The sequence below is a fragment of the Aspergillus tanneri genome (assembly GCF_003426965.1).
Source record: "Aspergillus tanneri strain NIH1004 chromosome Unknown AapTan_7_pilon_pilon_pilon, whole genome shotgun sequence".
Lineage (NCBI taxonomy): Eukaryota > Fungi > Ascomycota > Eurotiomycetes > Eurotiales > Aspergillaceae > Aspergillus > Aspergillus tanneri.
The window spans coordinates 2,191,266-2,215,545 of record NW_022984634.1 but is presented as its reverse complement, the minus strand read 5'-3'; the positions used below and the strand labels follow the sequence as shown (position 1 = coordinate 2,215,545).

Sequence of the window (24,280 nt, the reverse complement as noted above, 5' to 3'; positions counted from 1 at the left end):
AAGATTGCAATAGAAGCCGAACCTATCGATGACCAAGAAAATGAACAGAAAGTGGGTTTCGCTGGCCGCTGTCGCGAAAATATGCCAGACACGGAGTCGGAAAACTAAGAAATAAGTAGCCAGCCCTTTTGAACCTAATGCTGAGTAGAGCCGTGAATGACCCAAGGTAATCATGGCCACTGCGGGCCCAAAATAGAGCGGGGCAGATTCAGTACAGCAGGTCTCAGATCATTAGCTGTCGCTCTCGAACAATTCCTTTCTGCCCTAACCTCAGGCTCTGTTCTTTCCAACCAAAGTACGAGCCGCAGCCCAGTGGAAGCGGCTAGAATTCGCGCAATATTGCCCCCAATAAAGGCGAAATCCGTCTAGAACACCAGTATGATGTTTTAGCCGCTTTCAATGCATGTCTGGCGATAGTTATCCATCTCTTCCTTTTTTGCCCCCTTCTAATCTTAATTTTTTTTCTTTTTTTGCAGGAGTATATCATTCTTTTTTTTTTTTTTACCTCACCTTGCAACCAGTCCTTATGCCCTTCGTTTGTTGTAAATAAAGCACGTCACAAATCAGGATATCTTCGCCTGACCCAAGCTGGATCCAGCGGTTACATCGGCGAGCCAGTGACAGTGCGCATCTTCGTTCAAGAAGTATAAAATTTGTGAACTCCTTTCTTTTGAGTATCCAGTCCGGGAGTCACACACCCTCATTAGCCTTCATTTGAACAAGACCCTCCTGTGTTTGCTCAGGCATTTTTATTTACGCTCCCGCACCTTTCGTCAGCATTGACTGCACTTCATTCTCCCACACACCAATGATGGAGAGCCCTCAACAATCCGATGCAAGCACTCCTGTGGAGTCTTGCTCTCCTGAGTGCGTTGACACACCGGCAACGCAATCATCCGTCTTGTTTGATGGTAATCTAGAAGAGCTGCTGCGGAACTTCCCTTTTGACCAGTACATTCTGGTCACCGGAGGTCTCGGGTTCATCGGAAGTCACACAACATTAGAGCTATTGAAAGCCAACTATAATGTAATTGTGATCGACAATCTCAGCAACTCCTATCAAATCGTCTTCGATCGCATCAAAACCTTGGCATCAAAGCATCATGGGCAACATGGCACAAAGATGCCGTCAGTGCACCTACACTCTCATGACTATCGAGACACCGATGCTCTTCGAGATCTCCTCGAGCAATACCAGGTCCAGTCCAGATGGGGCACAGCAAAGTCTAGGATCTCTGGAGTGATTCACTTCGCTGCTTATAAAGCCGTGGAGGAGAGCATCAAGAACCCGCTGAAGTATTATGCGAACAATGTGGCCGGCCTCATCGACTTCGCCAGCACCCTAGGAGAATACGGCATCAAGACATTCGTTTTCTCCTCCTCGGCCACGGTATATGGAACGTTGGCGACCTCTGGCCTTCCTTTGAAAGAAGAGCTTTGCGTTCACAAAGAGGAAACTTTCCAGAACCATGAGGGATCCGAACAACTCGTGAAGCCTGGATGTTCAGGCATCACTAATCCTTATGGACGCACAAAATGGATCTGTGAAGCGATATTAGCGGATCTAGCGGCTTCTGATCCTGAATGGACAATTGTATCTCTACGGTATTTCAACCCAATAGGGTGCGATGAGTCTGGTCTCCTTGGAGAAGACCCCAAACAGACACCCACCAACCTCCTTCCTGTCGTCGTCAAAGTCATGACAGGACAGTATAAAGAATTGCAGATGTTTGGGACAGATTGGGACACAGAAGACGGGACAGCCGTCCGTGATTTCATTCACGTCACTGACCTTGCCCAGGGGCATATTGCAGCACTTGGAGCAGCCAACGATGGAAAGCTGGTCGAAAACTTCCGCACCTTCAACCTCGGAACAGGACAGGGTCACTCTGTAATGGAGGTGGTTAATACCATGGAAAGCGTGTCCTCGAAGCAAATCCCACGGAAGGCTGCTGATCGTCGGGCTGGAGATGTTGGATCCTGTGTCGCTGTGGCCACCAGGTCGCAAGAAGAGCTTCAATGGAAGACAGAAAAGTCATTGAAGGATGCTTGCGTCAACTTGTGTAATTTCCTGGATGTCAGTGGCCTGTCCTCCTAGGATTTGTATGTTTTTGGATCCTGGGTGTGCTTTCATAGGGCGGCGTTGGGTGATACTTTTTTCCCTTGTCTTTCTTCTCCTTCTCTCTTTTCCTTTCCTTTCCTTTTCTTTTTTTTATAAAGCCCGTTATTTGTCTTTGACCTGCCATCAGCCTTCCATCCCCGCTTCACTAAATTTCGGCAACTTCAAACATACTCCATCCGTGCTCTTGCATGATATAGAAGGAATCCCTTCAATATACAACCCACACACTGCTGCCTGTATCTGATATCGCTGTAGTATACATTACCTAGCCATATGTCGGAGCTGTTGAGAGCTGGATTTGAGCAGAAGCACCTGCATCCCATAATAGCTAATCTAGTGAGTTGAAGAAGTCCTCTATCAATGCATGGTGCTCCATGGATCCGATGTCAGTATAGCAAGTCTTAAGTGGTGCCTGAAACAAGTAGTGACCATATTTCTGGCAAACAACTGCGTCACTGCTCATATGTAGGCCCTTGCAAGGGAGAGGCTATTGCCACAAGGATGGAACGGTCTTCACAGAGCCAAATCCTTGGCTGTCGCTGATGAGTTGGACAATCTGACCAAGGGGAGGGGCAGGATCTGTCGAATGAAATAGACAAAAATGGATTGTGGTTGTTCCCTGCTTAGTCATGGTCTTCATCCCTTTCGTCCCAACCCCTCAATCGCTGATCATCGTCAGGCCTTTCAACAAGGATTCTACTCCTCGTCTGTAGGAAAGGGGAGACAAAGGTACGATGGTCTGGCTGATCGAAATTGATTCGCTCCTCGGGGGGAATAGATAAGCATGTCTAGGATCCCCAGTTACGAACTAGACTGAACATTTGCAGTCTACCAAAAACCTGCTTATTGGTGGCGCCAACAGATTCGCATGTGAATCCGGGTTTGTGAAAGCAATAAAAACAGGCATCAATTGTCGGTTTCTGATTACCACCTGGTGGGTGGGTAATTAAGGCACTGAAAGGCTTCCAGTGCATTATCCTACTTGGTTCTATAGACCGGCACCGAAGATAATTCTCTCCGGATAGTTTAATGATGAATAAAGCAATTCTATCATAATCGGAGAAATATACTCTGCTTGGTTGTCTTAGCAACATGCGTATAGACAACCACCGAGAGGCAATCAATCAGGAACCCATAAAGCAGTCTCAGTCCTCTTTAATTACCCCTCCTGCAGGAGGTCTAAGGATGGAATAAATAACATCACTGTGGGATGATTAAATATGTACTATTTAATATGAACTATTTTTACACTTGGAGCAGACTTAAAGCATGTAACTAGGAGTCTAGATTTGTTCATGACCAAAAAAAAAAGAACATAAACTTGTAATATAGATGGTCACTTATTGCAAGTCTAACTTCGGAAAAATTAAGGAAACGTGGCTATCCTCGAAAGAGTACGATACCTAGAAAGAAATGACTGAATTATTCAACATGTTAGGCATATGCGTTGAAAGCGCCAGAAACACATACATTTTGTAATTGAACCATTCCTTTATCAATGGAAGTATTCAGGCCAATTAATATCATACTGTCCACTATGCATAACATTGCACGGAAGATATTTGAACTTGATGCCATAGTTGTTTCCTAAATAGGCATCTGTAGCCCATCTCCACTTTGCCGTCGATTGGTCTTCAATTGCAGACACATGGCCACTGCCACTAGAAAACAAATCCACAAACAGGGAATGGGTGTTGCTATTCCAGCCTGAATTGTTTAAACTAGTAAATCCCCGATTTCCTAGTACACAGTCAATACTTTTCTACTGTCAGGGTGCTCTTCGAGACATCATTGACCTGTCCGCAGTTGATCCATTGTTCACGTGACACATCTTCCGGCTTGGCATCAAATTCATCCGTAGTTTTCATCTTCTACCGCCAGCTGCTTCACGATTGCACCTGTTGGCTTAGCCTTTTGAAGCGGGACCATCGATTGCCTTTACGACCACTCATATCATTTACTTCCGTGTCGTTGACACACCAATAGAAAGATGATCTGCCACCGGTGCCGTACCAATATCCTGTCTCAATTACAGCCGCTGCAGCACACGTTTGCGTGGTCTGCCTCAGCTTGCGCCCGCCAGCTTCCAGTCCACCGCAGTCAATTCCGGAAATACAGTGATGGCAATCCCACGGTATCGGCCACTCCTCCTCCTGCACCCCGACGACCTGTTGCAGGCGACATCATAATTCCATCTGCAGTTTCGCCCGCTCCGCTTGAAGTGTCGCAACCCTTGAGCACGCCGGAAGAAGCTCACACCAATGCGGCTCCCCCGAAGCCCACGAAGCCCACTACTGAACGTGTGAAGAGTTCCTGCGCTGCTGGAGACAAGCTGCACGGCCTTAATTACTTTAAGAACAAGCCAGACGTTCTTGCACTGGAGGACTCCGAGTATCCCGATTGGCTATGGAAGTTGCTGGATGGTGCTGATAAGAAATCGAAATCCGAGGGAGGCGTCGATCCGAGCAGTATGGACAACTCATTCTAATATATCAATTGACATTCCTGCTAACAGCATCTCGTTTCAGCTTTGAACAAGAAACAACGTAAGCGCTACGAGAAGAAGATGGCCGCTCGTGCCGCGACTCTCCCACCGAAGATCCCGGTTCACCACCACGCCTCCGATATCACGCCTGCAGAGTACAACCGCAGCAAGGCGACGGCCGAGACCCTCCTGGACGAAGCCACACATAGTATCGAGAAACGCGCCGAGATCACAAAGAGCGCGAGAGATGCACGGAGGAAGGGCATTCGGGAAGCCAACTTCCTGCGTGGACTCTGATTTGTTGGATTTTTGGGGTTTACATGGGAGTAATTGGGTCTCCCTTGTACTGTGTTATAATTGAAGCTATCCCTGTACAATAACAATGATAGAATTGGTGCTTAACCGCTTCAGTTCCTGTAGCTGATGATGACTGTAGATACGGAACGGAAGCAGAATTCTGAGTCTATATGACAGCTATTTGAAAAGCAAGAGGTGACTTCCTGCGACCCTTTATTTCCTTGTTTCGATACTCGCTTCTTTAAAGTGCTTGCCGGGAAGTTGGTGTACTTTTCATCTCGTCTAGAGAGGACGTAGGCTACGTCTTTGTCCGATGGGAACTGATAGATCTATTCCAGCAAGACGATCTGGACGACTATCCGACAATCAAAGGTCTATGTCTGTCCTTGGGACCATGTACGTATGCTCGAAGAGGAACAACAGAGACAAGCGAGTTCTAGGAAGAGGACTAGTTAAAGAAAGGCCGAGATAAGGAAAGCTAAAGTGGGAGGGGTAACACATGAAGTGAATATTCCCTGCGCTGTTCTCACTGAATTCAACGCACGCGGTATTCCACTGATCGAACCAAAAATCAGAGCGACAACGCAGTTCAAATTAGAAGAAAGCGACAGGAGATATCTACTAGCACTGCCTCAAACGTCTCAATTGTCCTAATGTTGCAGGACAGTTGGCATGAGTAGTATGACAAGGTTAGGTGTTTCGCAAAAGCAAGAAGAGTTGGGATTACATTAATCCTGAAGTTGCAGAAGACAGGCTACCTGGGATTCCAAAAGAGCCACCAATTCCAGAGAGAAGAGGAACAGTCAGAAGCAGATTAGAGGATTGAGTAGGAATAGTTGCAGTTTATGAAGTTATACGGGGTTCAATTGACATCAGTCTTTACTATCTTATTCGGAATAAGCCCTCAGTCTATGAGATCTTGATAATTTTGAGCAAACGCCTGGCGTCAACATCAGAACAACGGGAACGACTTCCTTTGAAGAGATATACTACAGCAAAGAATGAACCAATCAACAATCCATATCCCTGATCAGTGGATTTCTATATTTGAATCAGTCTCTGAAGAATGTCGTGAAGTCAATCTACCTGATGTTCAAGGACAACCTGCAGTTCGAGACTTTTTATTAGCTATCAAGCAGTTTGCACCAGAGTTTACCAACATTCAACGAGCTTATCTATAGAAGGATACATCAATCGACCTTTCCAAGTTGATTGAGGAGTTCCGTGATTATCTTGCAGATATGTTAATAGATAGAGAAAGCCAGGCATCCCAAGCAGCCTTTGCAACCTTTAAAGGTCAATCAGACAAGCCGAGATGCTTATGTGGAAACTCTCACTTTTCAATGAATGCTTTTTTGTTATAGTGCCAAAACGGCCACTGGATGGATCCCGAACCCAGCTATTCTAGCCAAATTCAACCAATTGTTGGAAGGATCACCAAGTGCACTACAGGACGCACCAAAGGAGGCTTATACAAGTCAGCCACGTGAAAGAGAAGTTCACACAATGTGAGATGGGACGTTGCTTTAATCTGGGGGGTGCATGACCTCACTGACACTGAGTATCGACCAAAATGAATCTATATTAATATATCTGGTCATGGGGGAATGACCGAGTTTGGAGTAGTATATGACGATATCTACCCCATAGCTTACCTCGATCGTCTTCCATTTCTCTCCATTCTGTAGTGTTCTGTTGAAGACACCGAATAGAGCTGATCTGGTTTCATTCCCATCTCTAGAGAAGGACGTCTTGCGGTACTGGGGAAGTCTCCGAAAGACAACCAGCTCGGAGTTCACGCAGGTGCGTACGAGGAGGATTGTACTGAGCAAGTATATCAGCCGTATCGACGTGCGCGAATCGGCGCGCTGCGGGTGTGATCTTGACGATTAAACGCCTAAACATTTACTTATAGCATGCCCAATTCTGATCGACCTGCGAATGGAGATACGACGGGAGCTTCGACCGAAAGATTCTGGCGGTGTCTGGATGTAGGGCTATAAATCGGTTATACGGGAGACAAAGGCAAGCGTGGCAGTGGCGGACTTTATAATTAAAACGGGCCTGCTCGGGCAGTTTCAAGCAGTAGATTCTGCAGCAAGAGACTCAGAGCATCCCCCAAGCCTCAGGAGCCCTTTTTACTGAGGAAGTCCCTAAGGCTATCGAGACTGCCGGATCCCCCTACTCTAGCACCATAGCAGAACGCCAGGCTAGAATCATCGAACTAGAGAAGCAGGCCAAACACCACCAAGCCCGTGGGAACCGTTATAAGCAAATTGTCTCTAATGCCTCCAGAAAGGCAGAAGCCCTGGAGGGTTTTATAAATATAGGCCAGATACCGTTTTTCAGAGGGTCGAACTCCCTAAGAGTCTCGAGGAACCTGAGTCTGAGCTAGAGGCTTCTACGTTTCATCGCCCTCAGCTAGTAGCAAAGTAGTATTCATTAGCCTGTCCTAGCTTACATATAAATGTTGCCATCTATATCACCACGAACGCTGCCGTATGGTGTATCTCCCCCGTTACCGCAGCTCAACCCTGACGTAACCTCTGCCTCACCGTCTGCCGCAGTCCCCAAGATCCAACTGCACTACCTTGTCGGGCATCCCCTAATTCCATGGCCACCAGCTTGGCCGTTTCCTATACCTTCCCTGTATCTCCGTACCATTGTCTTATCTGCTCGGTGACCGCAGGTGACCTGGTCCTCCATCCACTGGTATGAACTCGCTTCAGGCAGCAGCCCAACGCCCTTGTTAGTTATCTCGCGCAGGCCGAGACATGCCTCCCATCCTGCAATTGGTTGATAACCGCTCATCCTCCGTCCAAGTTTGAGGGTCATTGGGTTGTTTCTCGGCAGCCCCCTTTCCCTTTTTGGTGGCGCCGTTTTTGGGCGCCATCTTAGCGTCGACTGGTGTTCTGGTTTGATTCGAAAGGTAGGACAACGTTCCTGGAGGATGCTAGGTGGTAGATTTGAAGGTTCGATGGCTCAAAGGAGATTCCTGGGTCCAATGGGTACAAAGGATTCAACGGATTCAATGGATTCTGGTGCAAAAAAGGACGCTTTGCATTATGCTGGATCACTTATCTAGTAATAGGTTTTCTCATTGACTAGAATGCAAAGCGTGGAGAGGAGAGGAAATTTAAAAGGGCTCTAAACATGGAATATTCCGCACTACTCTTTATTACCAGCTTGGGGGGGGGGGGGGAGTGGGGGTGGTTTTAATAGCTATAATTACCTGGTCATTTAAATCTACAGCACGAGGAATGTCAATTAATATATATTGCAGTATTACTTTATCTGGGAACAATATAGTAATGATACTATTGTTAAGGAGGGTATTAGTCCGGCGTTTGTTTCTATTATTTTGTTAATAGTATTTGATTTGGACCAGTTGCTCTCTTGGCGGCAAAATTTTATCCCCCAAGACCTGTTAGCATGGTTAAGACGAAAAAAGACTCCACACTGGTTTATCAGGAATGGAAGGATTGTATGACTATAAAATTATTAAATAGCAAGTTTAGTTAGTGATATACTGTATCAAGGATTACAGATACAGCTTTTATCCCTAGGAAAAATATAATATACTTTATAGAATTAATTAATCACTATCTCTTTCCGCCTAGGCTGGCCGTTGGGAGGGGATTTCCCTTTGGACTTCCCTCCCGAATGGGACCGGAACGGGAACGGGACCAAAGTCACGAATTTAGGGGAACTGGGGATATTTGGGAATATCCCATTCCCTAGATCAGGATTCCCTTTAATTTCTATTTGGGAATGGGACGGGAAACGGGACTAATATTATTAAATTTTGGAAAGGGTTTATCCCATCCCGATTTCCCATGAAAAGGGTATCGCTTCCCAATTTCTTAAGACGGGATTCGGGACCAACCCCAGGATCCCGTGGGAATATGGAACGGGACCAAACCATCCTCGGGATCCCGAATCCCTCCCGACGGCCAGCCTGTAATTAGTAGTAGTATAGTGTAAGTACTCTTGGACTAAGTAAATATATAATTTCCGCCACTAAATACCTCCCAGCATTACAGAATTCACTTGCATTAATTCTCTCTCTCAACGCAAGCCTACAGAATAGACCAAAAATTTAAAGATTACTAATATTGTTTTTCGAATAAAATTTACTTTTCAAAAATTTTCGACATATTCGAAATGTATCACGTGTTCCCCCATTTCTCACACCTCACACATAAGTAGGCGCACCAAAACCTCCTGATATTAACCAATTTGTAAATTTCTTACTGGCGTAAAAACAGGAAAAAGTTCTTCCAATACATACCTTACACATCTTATACAAGAGTAAAGTTACGTCGTAACTCAGGGGATATAATTAAAAGCTAAAGCGAAGTTAGTTGGACAAGTTAAGCTTGGCGGGATACCGGGTTAAGGTCATGGCTATGCTTCTATTTGTGTTCCTTTATAAGCATATCATCAAGATTTACATCATGTGTGCGTCATATGCATGCGTTATATTCCTCACATATTCTCAATTTGACAGGTGTGTCTTGGCCAGCAGCTATTCTTGATCTTCCTGACATTCAGGTCGAATGGCCATTCCATAACTTTGGTACAATATTTATCTAGTTTGAAGTCGGAGAAGATTGAGCCACTGGAACAATGAAGCTGCCTTGCACAGGCGTCTATGTTCTCGTCCTCTTAGCCGGCAATGTCTCCAGTGGTCCAGGGCCCTACGGCATTTGCCAGGACGGATGTGCAGGAGTAGTTATGGCTTGTTATTCTACAGCATGCTTTGCTTGGGGAGGAACCATGGACACTTCTGCACCTCCTTTATAATCCATTGCAACGATGCCTTTGGGAAATTCACCTATCGTGGGAGACACTTAACTAACTTCATTTTGACGATCAGCTGCAGAAAGCTACATGGCACAGACGGCACAGACATTCTTATATTTCACCGTGGAAATCCTGAGGCGATTACTGGAAGATTCGGCGTTGCATGGATTTCTTCGGCAAGTCGATTGAAGGAAGATTCACTCTGGCAATAGGGGGAGGACTATCGGGACTTGATTTCCGAGACATTTATCTGATTTAGACTTTATCGGAGAGCAAGAACGCGATACGTCGGTGAGGACATGGAAATTGGCTGTCCCGCGGGCTGCCAGTTAGATATACATGTTAGGATTCTAGCCATAAGTCTAGATACGCCAAATTTGCTGATAGCATGTGCTTGTAGAAAGCGAGTTTACTCGCCAATGCCATTCCGTAGATATCCATGGAGTAATAATGGGTAACTGGATAGGTGTATATATAAGTTGCCTTGATTCTCTCCTTGTATACATATCACTTTTATCTGCAATTCATAGCTTCTTTATATCAGTCAGGGTCATCGTGCCCCTTATATAGAAGAGCCACCACACATTATCCATCTAAAAGTTCCTACACTGCTAAAGTACGATGAGCCTTGTGATTGTACTTGAATCCTGCCATTGCCAACTCAGGGGCTGACACTATCATGAAGATCCTTCCCTTCACAAAATGGCTGCGGCAGGACTGCTATCTGTCCGCGGATTTCTGTTACTAGTGTTTCTGAATGCAGTGACTGTCTCAGCATATCGCTGGTACAATTGGCAATTTGCTACCACTTGTGAATCCACTAGGCACATCGTGCCCGATGACGAAGCAGACCTTGCAGCATTCGTCAAGCAGCAGTATCCGCGTAAATCCATGCTCAAGGTTGTTGGAAACGGGCACGACTCACCAAGTGTGTCGATTACACTGCTACAGAACGTGACTCGTATATCATCAGTCTTACGAACTTGAAAAATGTGACAATCCACGACAATAACACGGTCACTTTTGGTGCTGGTTGGGACCTTGTGGATCTCATCCCAATGCTTCGCTCGCACAACTTGCAACCCTTAAACCTCGGCACTGAAAGAGTCCAGAATTTCATTGGTGCATTCACTCCTGGCACCCATGGCACTGGAAAGAATCTGGGCAATATTGCAACTCATGTTATTGGCTTCCGTGTGATGGATGCAACTGGCAAGATCCACAAGGTGGATCATTATAACCAGCCAGAAGAACTGAAGGCGTTCAGGATTTCCCTTGGCGCCCTCGGTCTGATCACAGAGGTTACTATCCAGGTGGAGCCGATCTCGTACTTGAAGCGCACCACTGAGTTGATTCCAGCAAGCCCAAACTTCACTCAGTTGTATACAGATGTATACGATTACTATCAGAAGTATGATCGAATGATGGTGTGGGGTCCTCACATGGACTGGGATCCTATCAATTCAAACTGGAAAATGGAATCAAATTTGACTATCACTTACTGGGAGAACAGTACTGACACCGGTGTATATAATTGCTCAACAAATTATTGCGCTAATGGTTGTGGTGACTGTGAACGTCCCTACGTCTGCTATGATGTGGCAACAGAGGCCATCTCCACACCTCCCCAGGGCGTATGCAGTCGCTCGTTCTACGCAGAAATTGAACATTTCTTCCCAGTGGAGGACTTCGTGGAGGGGGCAACAAACTACACAAATTTCCAACTTTCCCAGACGCCAAGGATGAAAGACTACAACAACCACCAGATGGTCTATGAATTGCGGTTTGTGAAGGGTGATGACACATGGATGTCACCAGTTAACACCTACAATCTTGGGCCCGAGCACAGCGGCATCTTTGCTGTCATTGAGATTGACTGGTATGCAACCTACAATAACTATGGCTCACTCTGGTTCTACCAGACCCTTGCTCAGGAGTTCATTCCTGAATTTGGGCACATTTATAACGTGCATTCACACTGGAACAAGATGTTGTGGTTTAATAAAACATATGCTGAGTACATTTATCCTGAGCTAGAGAAGTTTCTAATAATCCAGGAGAGAATGGATCCACATTGCCAGTTCGTGAATGAATTCTTGGTTAATTCACTAGGCATCAATCGCTGTCGGGGCATCTGCCCGCCATAGAGTGCGATTAGTTGCTCATTGTTTTTGCACAAGAATTTTACCGCTAATTTGATTCGACTAATCAGATCGCCTGATTGGAAAGCTTACAACAGCGCGAATCTCGAAGCTTTGTACGCAGCTCAACCTGCATCCATTCTTTTTGGAACTATGTGATATATCATATTTTTTCTTTTTGTTTCCTATTCAGGCGATAATTCGCGAGCTTGTTGGATAGGTATATCTTGAGGAATTCGAATATATTATTAGGAGAATCAGACCTCTTTATCTTCCATATCGGCTTACTAATTCGTACGGTTGCTAGTTAAGTTACAAGCTTCCAACTTTTCCTCTGTCAACAACTCAACGGCAAAGTGGTAGCCCATGTGCCGGAAGAACTGAACTAAACCGCTACTCAACATAATTAAATTGGTTCGACCATGAGAGTTATTACGTGTGCTGGTCTACAGTCATGAGACAATTATAATCTCAAGATTTAAGACGTATCTCTAGAACATAGCCTAGTCAAGCCCTGCCTGAAGAAACTGGACAAAAAAAAGGGAAAGAAAAAACACTGTACGCATCTGTGCTAATAAGCTGCCCATGAGGGGTGGCACACTCGATCTGTGTGGAACGCTCCTTGTGAAATATGTTATTTGGCGGCCACCCGGCCACCTTTTCAATAGGATTAGCAACCGCTTCCAACAAGTGAGCACTTACTGAGCAAGCCCCTGTGTACCCGCATTAAAGCGGCAGTATCCGAATGGGGAAAGTCTCTGTGTCTATAGAAAATCAAGTTCGTATAGGTACATATATATTTTTCAAAAAAATATGCTAAGGTTCCCTATGTATATGCGACAAAAAGGCTATGCATACCTTTGGCAGATCCTCGTAGAATTATAAATCTCAACAAAAAAAAAACCCTTTAGTGTACCCAATTCCTATCTTCGCCCTGGCCATTCACCCACGGCAAACACACGTCCCAGAGCGCCTTAATTTCTCCCTCTCCGACATTGACTAAGGCCTCCCAGAGCATCTTGTCGGCTCTTTCGCACCAAGCCAAGAAAGCCACAATCAGAAAATCCGCATACCCAGGTTTTTCACCCTCAAGGAAAGGACCATTCTTTCCCAGCCTACCTCGTAGCATCTGCGCCAATGGTGCTATTTCCGCTGTTGCAACATCGATAATCGTCTGCACTTGGTCCGGTTCCTTGGGAAGGACTTCCGAAAGAGGCTTCCCGAATCTCGCCGACCGGGTCTTAATAAAATATTCTCGGGCTCTGGGATCCAGAAAATCGACCACTCGGGGAATGATGAGGGTGGAACACTTCGACGTTACATTGGCGACGAGCTTATTCACCGCGAGTGCCAGAGCGTAACTGGCATCGCGAGATGGGAATAGAGGTGGTGATGGAAAGGCCTGGTCCAGATGCGTTGCGATGGCAAATGAGTCCATCAGAGCCCCGTGAGGATTGGAGGTTATAGACGACGGGTGGCAGATGGCGGGGAGGGTGTACGCCGTGCCCTCCTCATGAGGTCGGACGTTTAAGTTCGAGAGCAAAGGGGCGATGTCAGGATAGGAGACGTAGGATTGGGTATAAGGAATGCGCTTGTAGTTCAGGACCATACGAGTCTTGATTGTGTTTACAGACCACGGTTTCAAGTCGCCTGCATTTTGATGTTAGGTAGGGAGATGAGAGAGGACTGGAAATATATGCACTGTACATACGTGGAAGTGTTGAATCAATGTCGAAGAAGTGCACAGGGGTGGTGTTTGCCATTGTTGGTGCGAAGTAATGTGGAGTTAGTTAATCCATTACACATTGTGAAGAGTCAAAGTTGATGTGGAATGGAGGAGATGCGGGGGTTCATGATGATTTATCAGCAATGCGGAGAGGCTATGTTCTAGTCAGTGGGCAGTGCTATCCCAGGGGATCGTTATCCCATTTATGTAGAATGGAGGGTCAAAAGCCTGGTAGGGATATGAGTTCCCTTTCTTTTGCCTCTGTCTCTTGGAAACATCTTGTGGAAATCGAAATAACCAGTATAGCTGAAAAGACACAAGAAAGAATGGAGAAGGAGCGAAGACGAGGTTTGGGCCAAGGAGATGCCTCTCAGGCATCCCGGGGGGCACCTGACTGGGAGTCCTTTTCCAGTTATCTTCGTCTACTTCATCTTGACCTTCATCTCCATCTCCATCTATCGCTTCATCAGTTTCTCCCCCCACTGTGTTTCCAATGGTACGAGCCCCATCCTGCCTTCAACGATACCCCTCCCAACTGCTGCAACAGGATACATGAAACTCACACAATACCACCCAGTGCTTTCAAGAACAAGAGTGTCCTGGTCAGAGGAATACCGTCAAATCTTGCTCTACTGACCAGCCTGGGTCGTTGGACTACAGTCCATGTGATCAAGCCAAGCACGCGAGTGGAGCAGCGACAAACACAAATCACGAAACAGTGCCAACTCAACAAATAACTCACTCGTCCTGCGTTACACCTTTTTCAATGCGCTGTCGTCCTCAACATCAAATGCCGGTGGTATTTTAACCCCCCTTTTTATAACCTTTTATCTTCTTTTTTCTATCTTTCTCAGAGCCCTTGCTTCCCGCATTCCACTGCGCCTGAACCATAACTGCTGGTGACACAGTCGAGCCGTGATCGTCAAGCCACCTTCCACCACGTCGGCCCAACGCCATTAGAGGCTGCTCCGTATCGGCAAGCTTTCCCTAGTAGTCGCGTGGAATAGACTGCGCTTATCATTAGCCATGGAAACAACAAACGAGCTTTCTGAACTTCCCCATCATACGGATCGTATCACTCTCAACCTCGCATCAGGTTCCCCTGTGACCAAGTCAATTTCTGGATTTTCGTCCACTGTGTCCTCTCATTTGGACCATATCTACAAAAGTCTGACCGCATCTTCGAAGTCGAACTTCTTTGAAGATGTCCAGCGCGAATCTTACAGCTCAGAGTCTGTTGGCCAGAGGTCAGCAGACCCGCTCGCCTCTGCGGCAGCGTTCCATACGTATATGGCCAGTCCAGCATCTTCTGCATTATGCCCCGCCGAAAAACCGGATCTTTCTGCGCCCATTACCGACTACTTTATCTCCTCAAGTCATAATACTTACCTAACCGGTAATCAGCTATACAGTGACGCAGCTGCAAGTTCCTATACCAATGTATGTCCTTCAACCGTTTCAAATTGGAACCATCCTTGGTCATAATAGCTGTCGAGGTGCATTGGACCCCACTCGCGCTTATTGATCTCTCCCGATTTGATTTCCTACATTAGCCACCATTTTTCATGGCCCAATTGACCCAACCTTTCAGAATTGGAGCACAGAAACTGATGGCAGCATAGGTCCTTCTCAGCGGTTGCAGATGTGTCGAAATTGACGTCTGGGATGGGGAACCGGATGATTATAGTGACGATGGTACCAGCAGTAGCAGTAACAGTAGCGACTCCAGCTCCGACGAAGAGAAGGTTGCTCGCCGTAAGAAGAAAGCAAAGCCCGAAAAGAAAAGACACCGACACCTGAATTCTATTTCATCTAAGCTAGGGAGCTGGCTGGGTCGTGACTCGTCTTCCGAAGAAGTACCACCGACTATAGAGTGCGTTTCCGATGCTGCAATCCCAGTGCCGTCAAGCCCCGAGCCCAAAGTACTCCATGGTCACACGCTCACGAAGGCGACTACGTTCCGACATGTTTGCAACGCCATCCGTGATAGTGCTTTCGTGGTGAGTGACCTCCCCGTTATTGTTAGCCTGGAGGTGCATGCGTCTCTCGAGCAGCAGCGGGCCATGGTGGAGATCATGGAGGAGACCTGGAAAGGGATGTTGGTGGAAGTCACACCCGAGATAGAAGCCACCCAGGCACTTCCTGCGCTAGAGGCTCTGAAGAGGAAGATCCTGATTAAAGTGAAGTATGTAATACCGACAAGCGAGGGGGAGGAGGACGCGGTGGATGATCACACGGATGAACTGGGGCTTTCGGAGTTACAGCCCAGTCAGGGCGAATCCAGTACCTTGGCTACCACCAGCAATACGTCCGACCCACCACCGCACAAGCCCTCGAAGATCTTACACGCTCTCAGCAAGTTAGCCGTTTTCACTAAAGGATTTCACTTCAGCCATTTTACGCAGCCAGGTAACTAGCTAACCGCCTCCCCTTGTCCTCCTTCCCAGTCGAAATTCTAGAAACCAACCCACCCAGAAAGCTGCTAGTTTCTTGACTAGATAGTTATGTTAACTGGCAACAGAGGCCAAAGTCCCCGGGCACGTGTTTTCTCTTTCGGAGAATGCGGCCCAGGCGGCGCATGCGAAAGAACGGGACGCTCTGTTCGAGCACAACCGCCACCATTTCATGCGAGTCTACCCAGCCGGGTTGCGCATTAATTCCTCCAATCTCGACCCGACTTTGTTCTGGCACTGTGGGGCCCAGATTGTCGCATTGAACTGGCAAAGTCTGGACAAAGGGATGATGCTAAATCACGCCATGTTTGACGGTGAGCAAGGCTGGGTGCGCAAACCGCTAGGTTATCGCGGGACCGACGCATCAGAAGGGAAGGATATCATACGTCGTCAGCTCGATCTTACAATTGAGGTTCTCGCAGGCCAAGATATCCCACTCCCCCATGGCGTTACTAATGAAAAGGGGTTCCATCCCTACGTCAGCTGTTCTTTGCATGCCGAAGTGCCAAGCGAAGAGACGGGATCAGCACAAGCAGATGGTGACACCGATTCCGACAAAGCAAGCTACAAGCGTACAATCAAGAGTGCCTCCGGAGTTAATCCGGATTTCGGCGGACAGAAGCTTCAGTTTCCCACTATATCAGGAATAATAGACGAATTGACATTTATCAGGTGTGTATATACAGGATATGTGAATGTACACACACATACACATACAAAACAGTGGTGCCACGTTGAGTGATACATAAAAGCCTCATTTTCAATGTTGGAGATCCATTAAATGACTGACGCAAGCAACCAACTTCATAGGTTTAAAGTCAAAGACGATCAATTCGGGCGTGATCCAATGGCCGCCTGGGTTTGTATCAAAGTCGACCGACTACAAGCGGGCTATCGTTTGATCCACCTCTATGACTGCACAGGCTCTGCATCTAATGGTGTCCTGCTAGTCCATATCATGAAAGATATTTCCTAGATCTATCTATCTATACATATACATCAACGCATACAAGTGCTCCGTAAGGAGTACCTCTTAGGGATATCTGCATCATGCGGTGTATCAGGTTGTTCGATATAAAGAGTATCGTCATTTTGATACTTAGATGTGGACAGTCATATGTAGTTCTTTGATGCAGACCATACAGGCTGCACATGCTCTTTTACTGGCGAAGACTAGGGACAAGGTCTATCAGGTGAAAGCAAAAAAGAGGGGGAAAGAGAGAAAATGAATAAGCCATGTGGCTCTTTTGACGCATCTCCAGACAAGTCTAATGGAATGCAAATGCCGCCGCCTTGGTCTGTTGCGTCTGGCATGAGTTGGGCTGATGATGAGTTGACCTGTTTTGGTAGATTGCAGGGGTGTTAGATAAGCGCACTCTCTGCTACCTTTTGAATTAATAAATTAATTTTGGGGTCTGAGTGGGTTTGCCTAGACTCTGCTGGACGGATCGTAGGTAATATACATCCGGAAGAGTGATCGGAAGTGATATGAACACCGTCTCTCTCTAAGACCATGATAATGTAGACTTCAGCCAGCCACTTTGTCTCAGGCACTGGTTTCTACTCTGTGCCGTATGTAGAGGGATTCTAGCAAGTACTTTGATATTGATAGCATACTAAAAAATCACTTCCCACGGTGAATCTAAGAAGTAACCTTTTCTCTGGTGGGGGTGCATATCCCCATATACCCATAGGAATGGTAGACTTGACTTGGCTGAAAGTTAGAACAAACAGCCTCGGAGCGGGGACATATTTATCACAATTCCAAATACCTAGACCCCGCTGGATGGTTGACTAGCGGTGTACTCCGGGGTAGTACTCATTCAGAAGCTGGAATAGGGGCAAGTAAACGAAATTTGATCAGCTCATTGTTTGCTTGCGTCGCATCCACAATACCTATGATCAGTAGAGGCTTCTTTCCGAGAGGCAGAGAGGGAACAGAGCAGGGCCTGGATTGGTGCTAAATTAGCAACTTGTTAGTGGGGCAAAGGATGGGGCTTTTTTGATTTGACAGGGGATACTGCTTCAGAGTTGACCTGTCAAGTCCGATATAATTTCTCCCACCCTCTCTCCCTTTTTTTTTAACAAAAAAGAGGTTTTTTTCCCTTAGCTGATAAATGTGGCCTATCAAATTAGTCTGCGAGGCCGGCTTCTCCGCTACCATTATTAGCTCACTATGTGGAGATAATGGTGGTGGAAAGAAGCCATAATCAACCTGCTGATTCACAGCAGACGCAGGGCGTGAAAATGACAGATTTTTATTATCTCATTTTGCGCTTCTTTATCGAACGGAAGGCAGGGTACAGGGGTGTTTGAAGGCTGCAAGACATCAGAGAGCTTGGGAGACTGCATTTGCCTCCGTGGAGCGTCCGCTGTGCGTCGGTCGAATCCACAGCAGCCATAGCGCTGACACTGATTGACATCGAAAAAAGGGCATCAATCCTTCGGCTAGCAGCCGATCAATATGGTTTGGTTGTTCATGATAGGCTGATCTACAGAATTTTGAGTCGGCTGCAACTGCACGTTGGCTGAACCGCAAGTGCTTTTCCACCTGTATGCCTGCCGTCAATAGTTTCGGAGTGAGGGCCAATAGACATCATCATTGATACTGTGATGGTGCCTTATGATATTAGCGCTGCAGGTGGGACCGGGTTAGCAAATACACAAGCAGATTATTTTGATCGAAGGTCTTCAATATTGGAATGTAGCACGTCATGGGTAAACATCGGGTCACACTTATCTCCCAAAAGGTCTCTCAGTGGCGAATGGGCGCTGGAGATGCGCCCCTCCATACAACCACTAAGGACATGTATAGTGCCTTGGATCTATAGAAGCGATGTGTGCAATATGTAGATGTGTCGATTGATGCTGGTAAGAGACCACTAACTAAGCCCTGCCGCTAGTTACTAATAGTTGCAACAAGTACCAAGTAGAACCCACCTATTCATAGACAAGTTTAGATGTCCCAGTTTGATCTATAATCCGGAGCTACAAGGATCCAGCACCCCGGACTAGGGTATTGTGAGTAGGGGGGATACATCGCGTCCCATTCGACGTCATTTGCAACAAGTCACATCTGGGCCTCTAGAAGCGTCAATACCCGCAATTACCAACTACCGAGTTCTATAACAAGCTGCATAAACGGTTTCCAAATTATGGTTCTCTTTTTTTTTTTTTTTTTTTTTTTTGGTCTCCCTACCTTTTATTTTCACTCCTGTGTTATGTGTCCAAGCTTTTATTATCCTTTCTTTTTTTTGCCCCTCCATCTGTATGGATAATGATGGACCAGCCTAAGAGGATCAGAACACGTAACTCATCGATGTAGCAGGCAGATCACACTGGCTCCCATTCTCATTTGCTGGAATACAAACACTGGCCATTGACATCATCAGTGGAACCTGGGACCAATTCGGGCGCGAACATGACATGTTCAGTAGTTGGCAAGGGTCCTTGTGTGATTGATATTTGGATACATGGATCAAATCCAGTCGTGTCTCCAATCGATCGATCGGTCTTAGAGTTAGAGCGAAGATCTCCCGGTTGAATTTCTAGGTTTCTGCGAGGATTTTTGATCAAGGGACCACTGACTGAACTCTATAAAAGGGTGATGGGTGTCCCAAAATAATTAAGCTCAATGACCGACAAGACGTGCGGAAGAAACTCGGATCTGTTGCGTTTAAATCCTTTTAGACTTTGACTATTTCAATCTTTGGGAATAACTTGGTGATCAGACCTCAGGCCTCCCTCTCAAGCAGTCATACACTTTTTAAGACTTTTTGTCGACTTTTTTGTTCCATCATCATCAACATGCCTGTAAGTATTGGAGAGACCCATTTATAGGTCGACTGCTGATCCTATGTTCCTTTTACTAGATGCCGGGTGTCCGTTGTCCCACCTGCGGAGGACAGGGAGAAGAAGTCTGGGTGATTCCGGGCAAGAACTGCCATAGGTGCGGTACCCCATGTTGGTTGACACCATTTGGTAAGTGCCCATTACAGCGATAAGTAATGGGGAGTCCCTAATCCGTTGGGGTTTCAGATTCTTTGAAGTCTTGTGTCGATGCTGGAGACACGAGGACCCGTCACAATTGACGGACGACTAGTCAGATATTGTCCACTTCCAATAATTAGTCACCGCAGTCGTCTCCTACCATACTCTGTTTTCCTTTCCTTTTGTTTGGATGTGCATGGAGAAGGAACAAGAGATAGGAGCAACCGTGACTCTTAGCGTCTTAGGTTAAAGACTTCCCAAGAACGGATGGGATGGATCAAGAGCAAGAAGAATTCATGCGGACTAGGATGTACGATAGAAGTATTAGAGAAAGATGGGAATTGTGTGATGCTTGATCAGGATTTACTGTCCTTAGATGATGGGACCGGGGAAGAAAAGTCAGGAAAGACGGAAGAAGGGGACAAGACGGAGCTACTTGAATACTTCCCAATGTGGCATTGTCAGTGCCTTGCCACACAGGCATCCCACGAGTATCTGTATAGCACCGTACCTAGGTATACCAGGTCGTATTCATCGGGCAATAAGTATTTAGCAATAAATGAAAACAATCTATGATAGAAAACATCAAAAAAAGATCCTTGATACTTCATAGAAGGAGCAACGAATAAGCTTGCGGGACTATACTACTGTCGATCAGGCATCCAATTACGTCATCACCACATTGTCTAGAGAAAACCCAACTCTACCTCTACTGTCACCATATACCATCCTAAGGACGTCTTGACTTTGAAATCAGCAGTATGGCGCAGACATATCCCATCAGCTCTCGTAGCGAGTGCGAGCAGCTAGTTCGAGATTGGGGTTTTGGTCATGTCTTTACCTGGTCAGATGGAAGGTATGCTTATACCCTTATGTATGTATCATCATGAGGTACATTCAGCCACTACTAGAGGGAGGACGTACTTTCAACTGGGTCCTTAAGCTCACCGGTTCCTACAGGGATTCTCATTACCCGCCTCACTCTCACGCGGGCTTAACTACCCACCTCATACTTCGCGGTACCATGACCATCACCTACCCCGAAGATAATGCCAAACTGCACAACGGGGAGGTGAAGAAGGAGACGTTTGGCACAGGAGCCAGGGTTGATGTCCCAGCTGGAAAATTACACGAAGTTTGGATTGGACCCGAGGGATGTGAGTATGTGATTGGGGAGTAGATGGCTTGGTTGTTTGAACTTTTGTTGCGCCTCTGCACCTTGTTGATCATGTCATGCATTACAGATTTGTGTCCAGCATTATGCTAATCCAAAAACTTTTATTCCATCTATGGTTTTTTTGCGAAAGTCTTAATCTAGCACGAAATAGCTACCATTATAATTACCGTGATTAGACTAGCGACTCAAATCCAGCGGGATCCTATTTATCGTCTTGGTGCCTACGCTAATAAATAAACCGAAAGTCGAGTCTATGGAGAAAGTCAGTCCTCGGTGCAGTTGGATGTAAAATATCAGGGCAAATCGCTCCATACCGTTTATTTCCCTTGTCCTGGTTCGCTGCCAGGTACTCTTCTCTCTGCTCACTGGACATAACGTCCCACTCTGCAGCTTTTTGTCTGGAGTAGAGTATCACTATGCCGGAACTATTCAGAGCTAGATTGGGAAACTAAGGGAAGGCTTACTTATTGCGCCAGATGTAGTAGTATTTCGCCAAAAAAAATAGAACTATGCTGAGCGCGGTCAAAGCGATAAGAACCTTGTTCCCGGTGCGATAGTAGGGCTTGTCTTCTTCGCGGTAGATCTGCGCGAGTTTGATCGATCAGCACAGAACTGTGGATATTCGCACTCACAATTATCATGTGTACTCACATTATTGGAAATAATATTGGAAGCCTGGACCATCATGTTGTATAAAGCGCTGGCAACAGTTCTGGTGCGGACCGAGCCTGCATTTCGAGAAGTCATGGCTACGATAATAGCATGCACATATGGCGCGCCAATCAACAGAGCGTTAATTGCCCAGAGGGCCCAGGGACTGGTACCGCTTGGAAGAGTTTCAAGTGCAATGAGCAATACTAAGCACCAGACCTCCGAGACAATTCCCAACGTAAAGCGCTGATTGAAGCGTTCTGATACCCAGGTCCAGAAAAGCAGGTTAATAATAAACAGTACGTATGCCGGGATGGTTAGGAGGTTAGTTTGGAAAGTACTGAACTCAAGAGACTTTAGCTGCAGCGTGATATAGTTCGTCGCAGGACTATTCGGAATCATCCAGACCAATCCAATTAGATATATGGGCCACATATCGTAGTCGCAGATGGCATGCCATAACATTTTGGGTGTCACAGCCTGTCGATTGTGCATTCCTCCCTTGCTCGGGTCGTCACGAAGCACGCGGTTGACCATAATCTTCTCTTCATGTTCGTTAAACCAGCCATTTTTACCCCGAAATCGACCTTTGGTCTGAGTTGGAGAGGGGGGCATCCAGAAAGCTGCCACAATTGCAATGATACCAGTGATGAGGCCCTCGTAGGCAAAGAGATAACGCCATCCACCAGTTCCATCATCCCGACGGATGTGTAGAAAGCCGAACGCTAGGAATGCACCAACAATGGCTGTTCCCTGGTAGGAAACCCAAAAATAACTTAGCCGTATGGGTAATTCCCTGGACTTGTACCAGAAGGAAAGGAAGAGAATTGTATCCGGAATACTGAAAACTGTCAGTTCGATTGTCAATCACAAACTGTGGACTGGTCTACTTTACTCACAATCCACCTTCAAAGAGACCCAAAAGCGCCCTACAAGCATAATATCCACCCTTGCTCTTGAGAAACGCCTGACAAGCTGCAATCAAACTCCAAGAGAACATTTGGATTGGGATCCACCGGTCCGGTCCCAGCTTTTTCGAGATCAACTGAGATGGAAGCTCCGCGAACAGAAAGGTAAGGTAGAAAATAGTTTGGCCGGTGTTATAATTATTGGTGTTCATGCCAAGGTCATCTAGCATATTGTCGGACAGAGCCTGGACAATATTGCCCCGGTCTAACTGTAGCGCAAAGAAGGTGACGCACGCAAATGTGCAGACACGCCAATCGATCTACGGTGCGTTGTCAGCTCTGTTCAACTGGTTAAAAATAAAGTGTCTAGTCCATGTGTATACCTTTTTTATAACTTTTTTCTCGTCTTCTTCAGTCCACTCAAAATCCGGATCCCAACGGTGTATACCTTCGTACGATGGGATTGGCTTGTAGTATCTCGGATCCTCGCTGGTATCGAAAGCGCAGTCGCTTACATTTTTGACCCTGCTGTGTCGCTCGTTCGCAGCTAGTGATGACAACGAGGATGACCCAGACAGAGTTGCCTTTGTGTCATAGTTGATAGGGGCAACCACAGATTTTGCCCCCTTGACTTCGTCCGGGGCCATTTTTGTCGAGGTACTTTTTGCGTCTGACAGATGGCTTTCTGACTAGATTTATGACTTGGGTAGTAAAGCCGTGAAGAATACGGGCCTTTTCGAATTATAAAGGCCCATCATGCAAGGAGTTACAAAAAGATCAGAACTGCCATATTCCCATCACGCAATTCTAGAGTCCAACTTAATCGAAATCTCTTAAAAGGCTGGCTAGTACCCCATGAGCTGTGGATATCTGTCTGCAGCCAATCGTAATATATGGGTACTGAAACCTCTCTTGTTCTAGAGGTTGAGAAGTGCCGCAGGCTGACGTAGAATCACGGCCAACATGCTCAGCAGCTAGGCGTCATCGGCAAAGTTCAAATACATCGCACCCTGATACAAAGGTAGCTGCGATAAGCAGATGGATAGCTCCATTCTATTGCATACGGTAGCATCTCGAGGTACACAGCCGATTAGCTTGTACCCAATAGGAACAGGGGTAACCATATCACGCAAGTTCGTCCAGGGTGGCGTTATAAAAGGCGAGCCAGATTAGCATTGGCGTGGGATGTTTCTGTTGGCTGTATGCCACCAAAAGTATAGCCGATCTGGAACGTGGTTTGAAGCGAAAATAAGAATGGATGTCATCATTGGATTGGCTTATGGTGTCTTTTCGTATCATCATCACAACATTGAGATTGCGGAGTAGCATTGATTGACTTCTGATACTCGACACTGATTTAGCCATTTTGCTTCCTTTATTTTATACTCCCTAGCTGGGACTTTATGCATGTTATTGTTTTGCTCCGGGTCCTAACATTGTGCCCACCATGACTGATGGAAGTGGAAATGTTAACTTCAGAGGAGAGATTGACGAGCCGCCAAAAAAAGAATTAGCTCATGACGG

General features: G+C 46.3%; 7 protein-coding genes across 7 annotated transcripts; 5 read left to right on the top strand and 2 right to left on the bottom strand.

Annotated features, from left to right (window-relative positions):
- Nucleotides 1–808: 808 nt before the first annotated feature.
- ATNIH1004_007314 (NAD-dependent epimerase/dehydratase family protein) lies at nt 809–2,098 on the top strand (the record flags this gene model as incomplete). Its single annotated transcript, XM_033571939.1, has 1 exon — nt 809–2,098. One exon carries the CDS (start codon nt 809–811, stop codon nt 2,096–2,098), a length of 1,290 nt encoding a protein of 429 aa, XP_033425254.1.
- A 2,014-nt stretch (nt 2,099–4,112) lies between these two features.
- Nucleotides 4,113–4,904, top strand: ATNIH1004_007313 (mitochondrial 54S ribosomal protein mL54; the record flags this gene model as incomplete). Its single annotated transcript, XM_033571938.1, has 2 exons — nt 4,113–4,590; nt 4,651–4,904. 2 exons carry the CDS (start codon nt 4,113–4,115, stop codon nt 4,902–4,904), a joined length of 732 nt encoding a protein of 243 aa, XP_033425253.1.
- Nucleotides 4,905–10,412: 5,508 nt separating this feature from the next.
- ATNIH1004_007312 (uncharacterized protein) lies at nt 10,413–11,857 on the top strand (the record flags this gene model as incomplete). The annotated part of the gene is made up of 2 exons (XM_033571937.1): nt 10,413–10,593; nt 10,662–11,857. 2 exons carry the CDS (start codon nt 10,413–10,415, stop codon nt 11,855–11,857), a joined length of 1,377 nt encoding a protein of 458 aa, XP_033425252.1.
- A 901-nt stretch (nt 11,858–12,758) lies between these two features.
- On the bottom strand, nt 12,759–13,614 carry ATNIH1004_007311 (uncharacterized protein; the record flags this gene model as incomplete). Its single annotated transcript, XM_033571936.1, has 2 exons — nt 12,759–13,501; nt 13,563–13,614. The coding sequence occupies 2 exons, from the start codon at nt 13,612–13,614 to the stop codon at nt 12,759–12,761; spliced, it is 795 nt and encodes a 264-aa protein (XP_033425251.1).
- Nucleotides 13,615–14,603: 989 nt separating this feature from the next.
- Nucleotides 14,604–17,006, top strand: ATNIH1004_007310 (putative phosphoinositide-specific phospholipase C; the record flags this gene model as incomplete). Its single annotated transcript, XM_033571935.1, has 4 exons — nt 14,604–15,017; nt 15,200–15,986; nt 16,099–16,702; nt 16,841–17,006. 4 exons carry the CDS (start codon nt 14,604–14,606, stop codon nt 17,004–17,006), a joined length of 1,971 nt encoding a protein of 656 aa, XP_033425250.1.
- A 3,775-nt stretch (nt 17,007–20,781) lies between these two features.
- ATNIH1004_007309 (uncharacterized protein) lies at nt 20,782–21,200 on the top strand (the record flags this gene model as incomplete). Its single annotated transcript, XM_033571934.1, has 2 exons — nt 20,782–20,876; nt 20,981–21,200. The coding sequence occupies 2 exons, from the start codon at nt 20,782–20,784 to the stop codon at nt 21,198–21,200; spliced, it is 315 nt and encodes a 104-aa protein (XP_033425249.1).
- Nucleotides 21,201–21,423: 223 nt separating this feature from the next.
- Nucleotides 21,424–23,403, bottom strand: ATNIH1004_007308 (putative transporter; the record flags this gene model as incomplete). Its single annotated transcript, XM_033571933.1, has 6 exons — nt 21,424–21,448; nt 21,512–21,595; nt 21,662–21,780; nt 21,849–22,689; nt 22,748–23,076; nt 23,140–23,403. 6 exons carry the CDS (start codon nt 23,401–23,403, stop codon nt 21,424–21,426), a joined length of 1,662 nt encoding a protein of 553 aa, XP_033425248.1.
- Between the last annotated feature and the right edge of the window lie 877 nt (nt 23,404–24,280).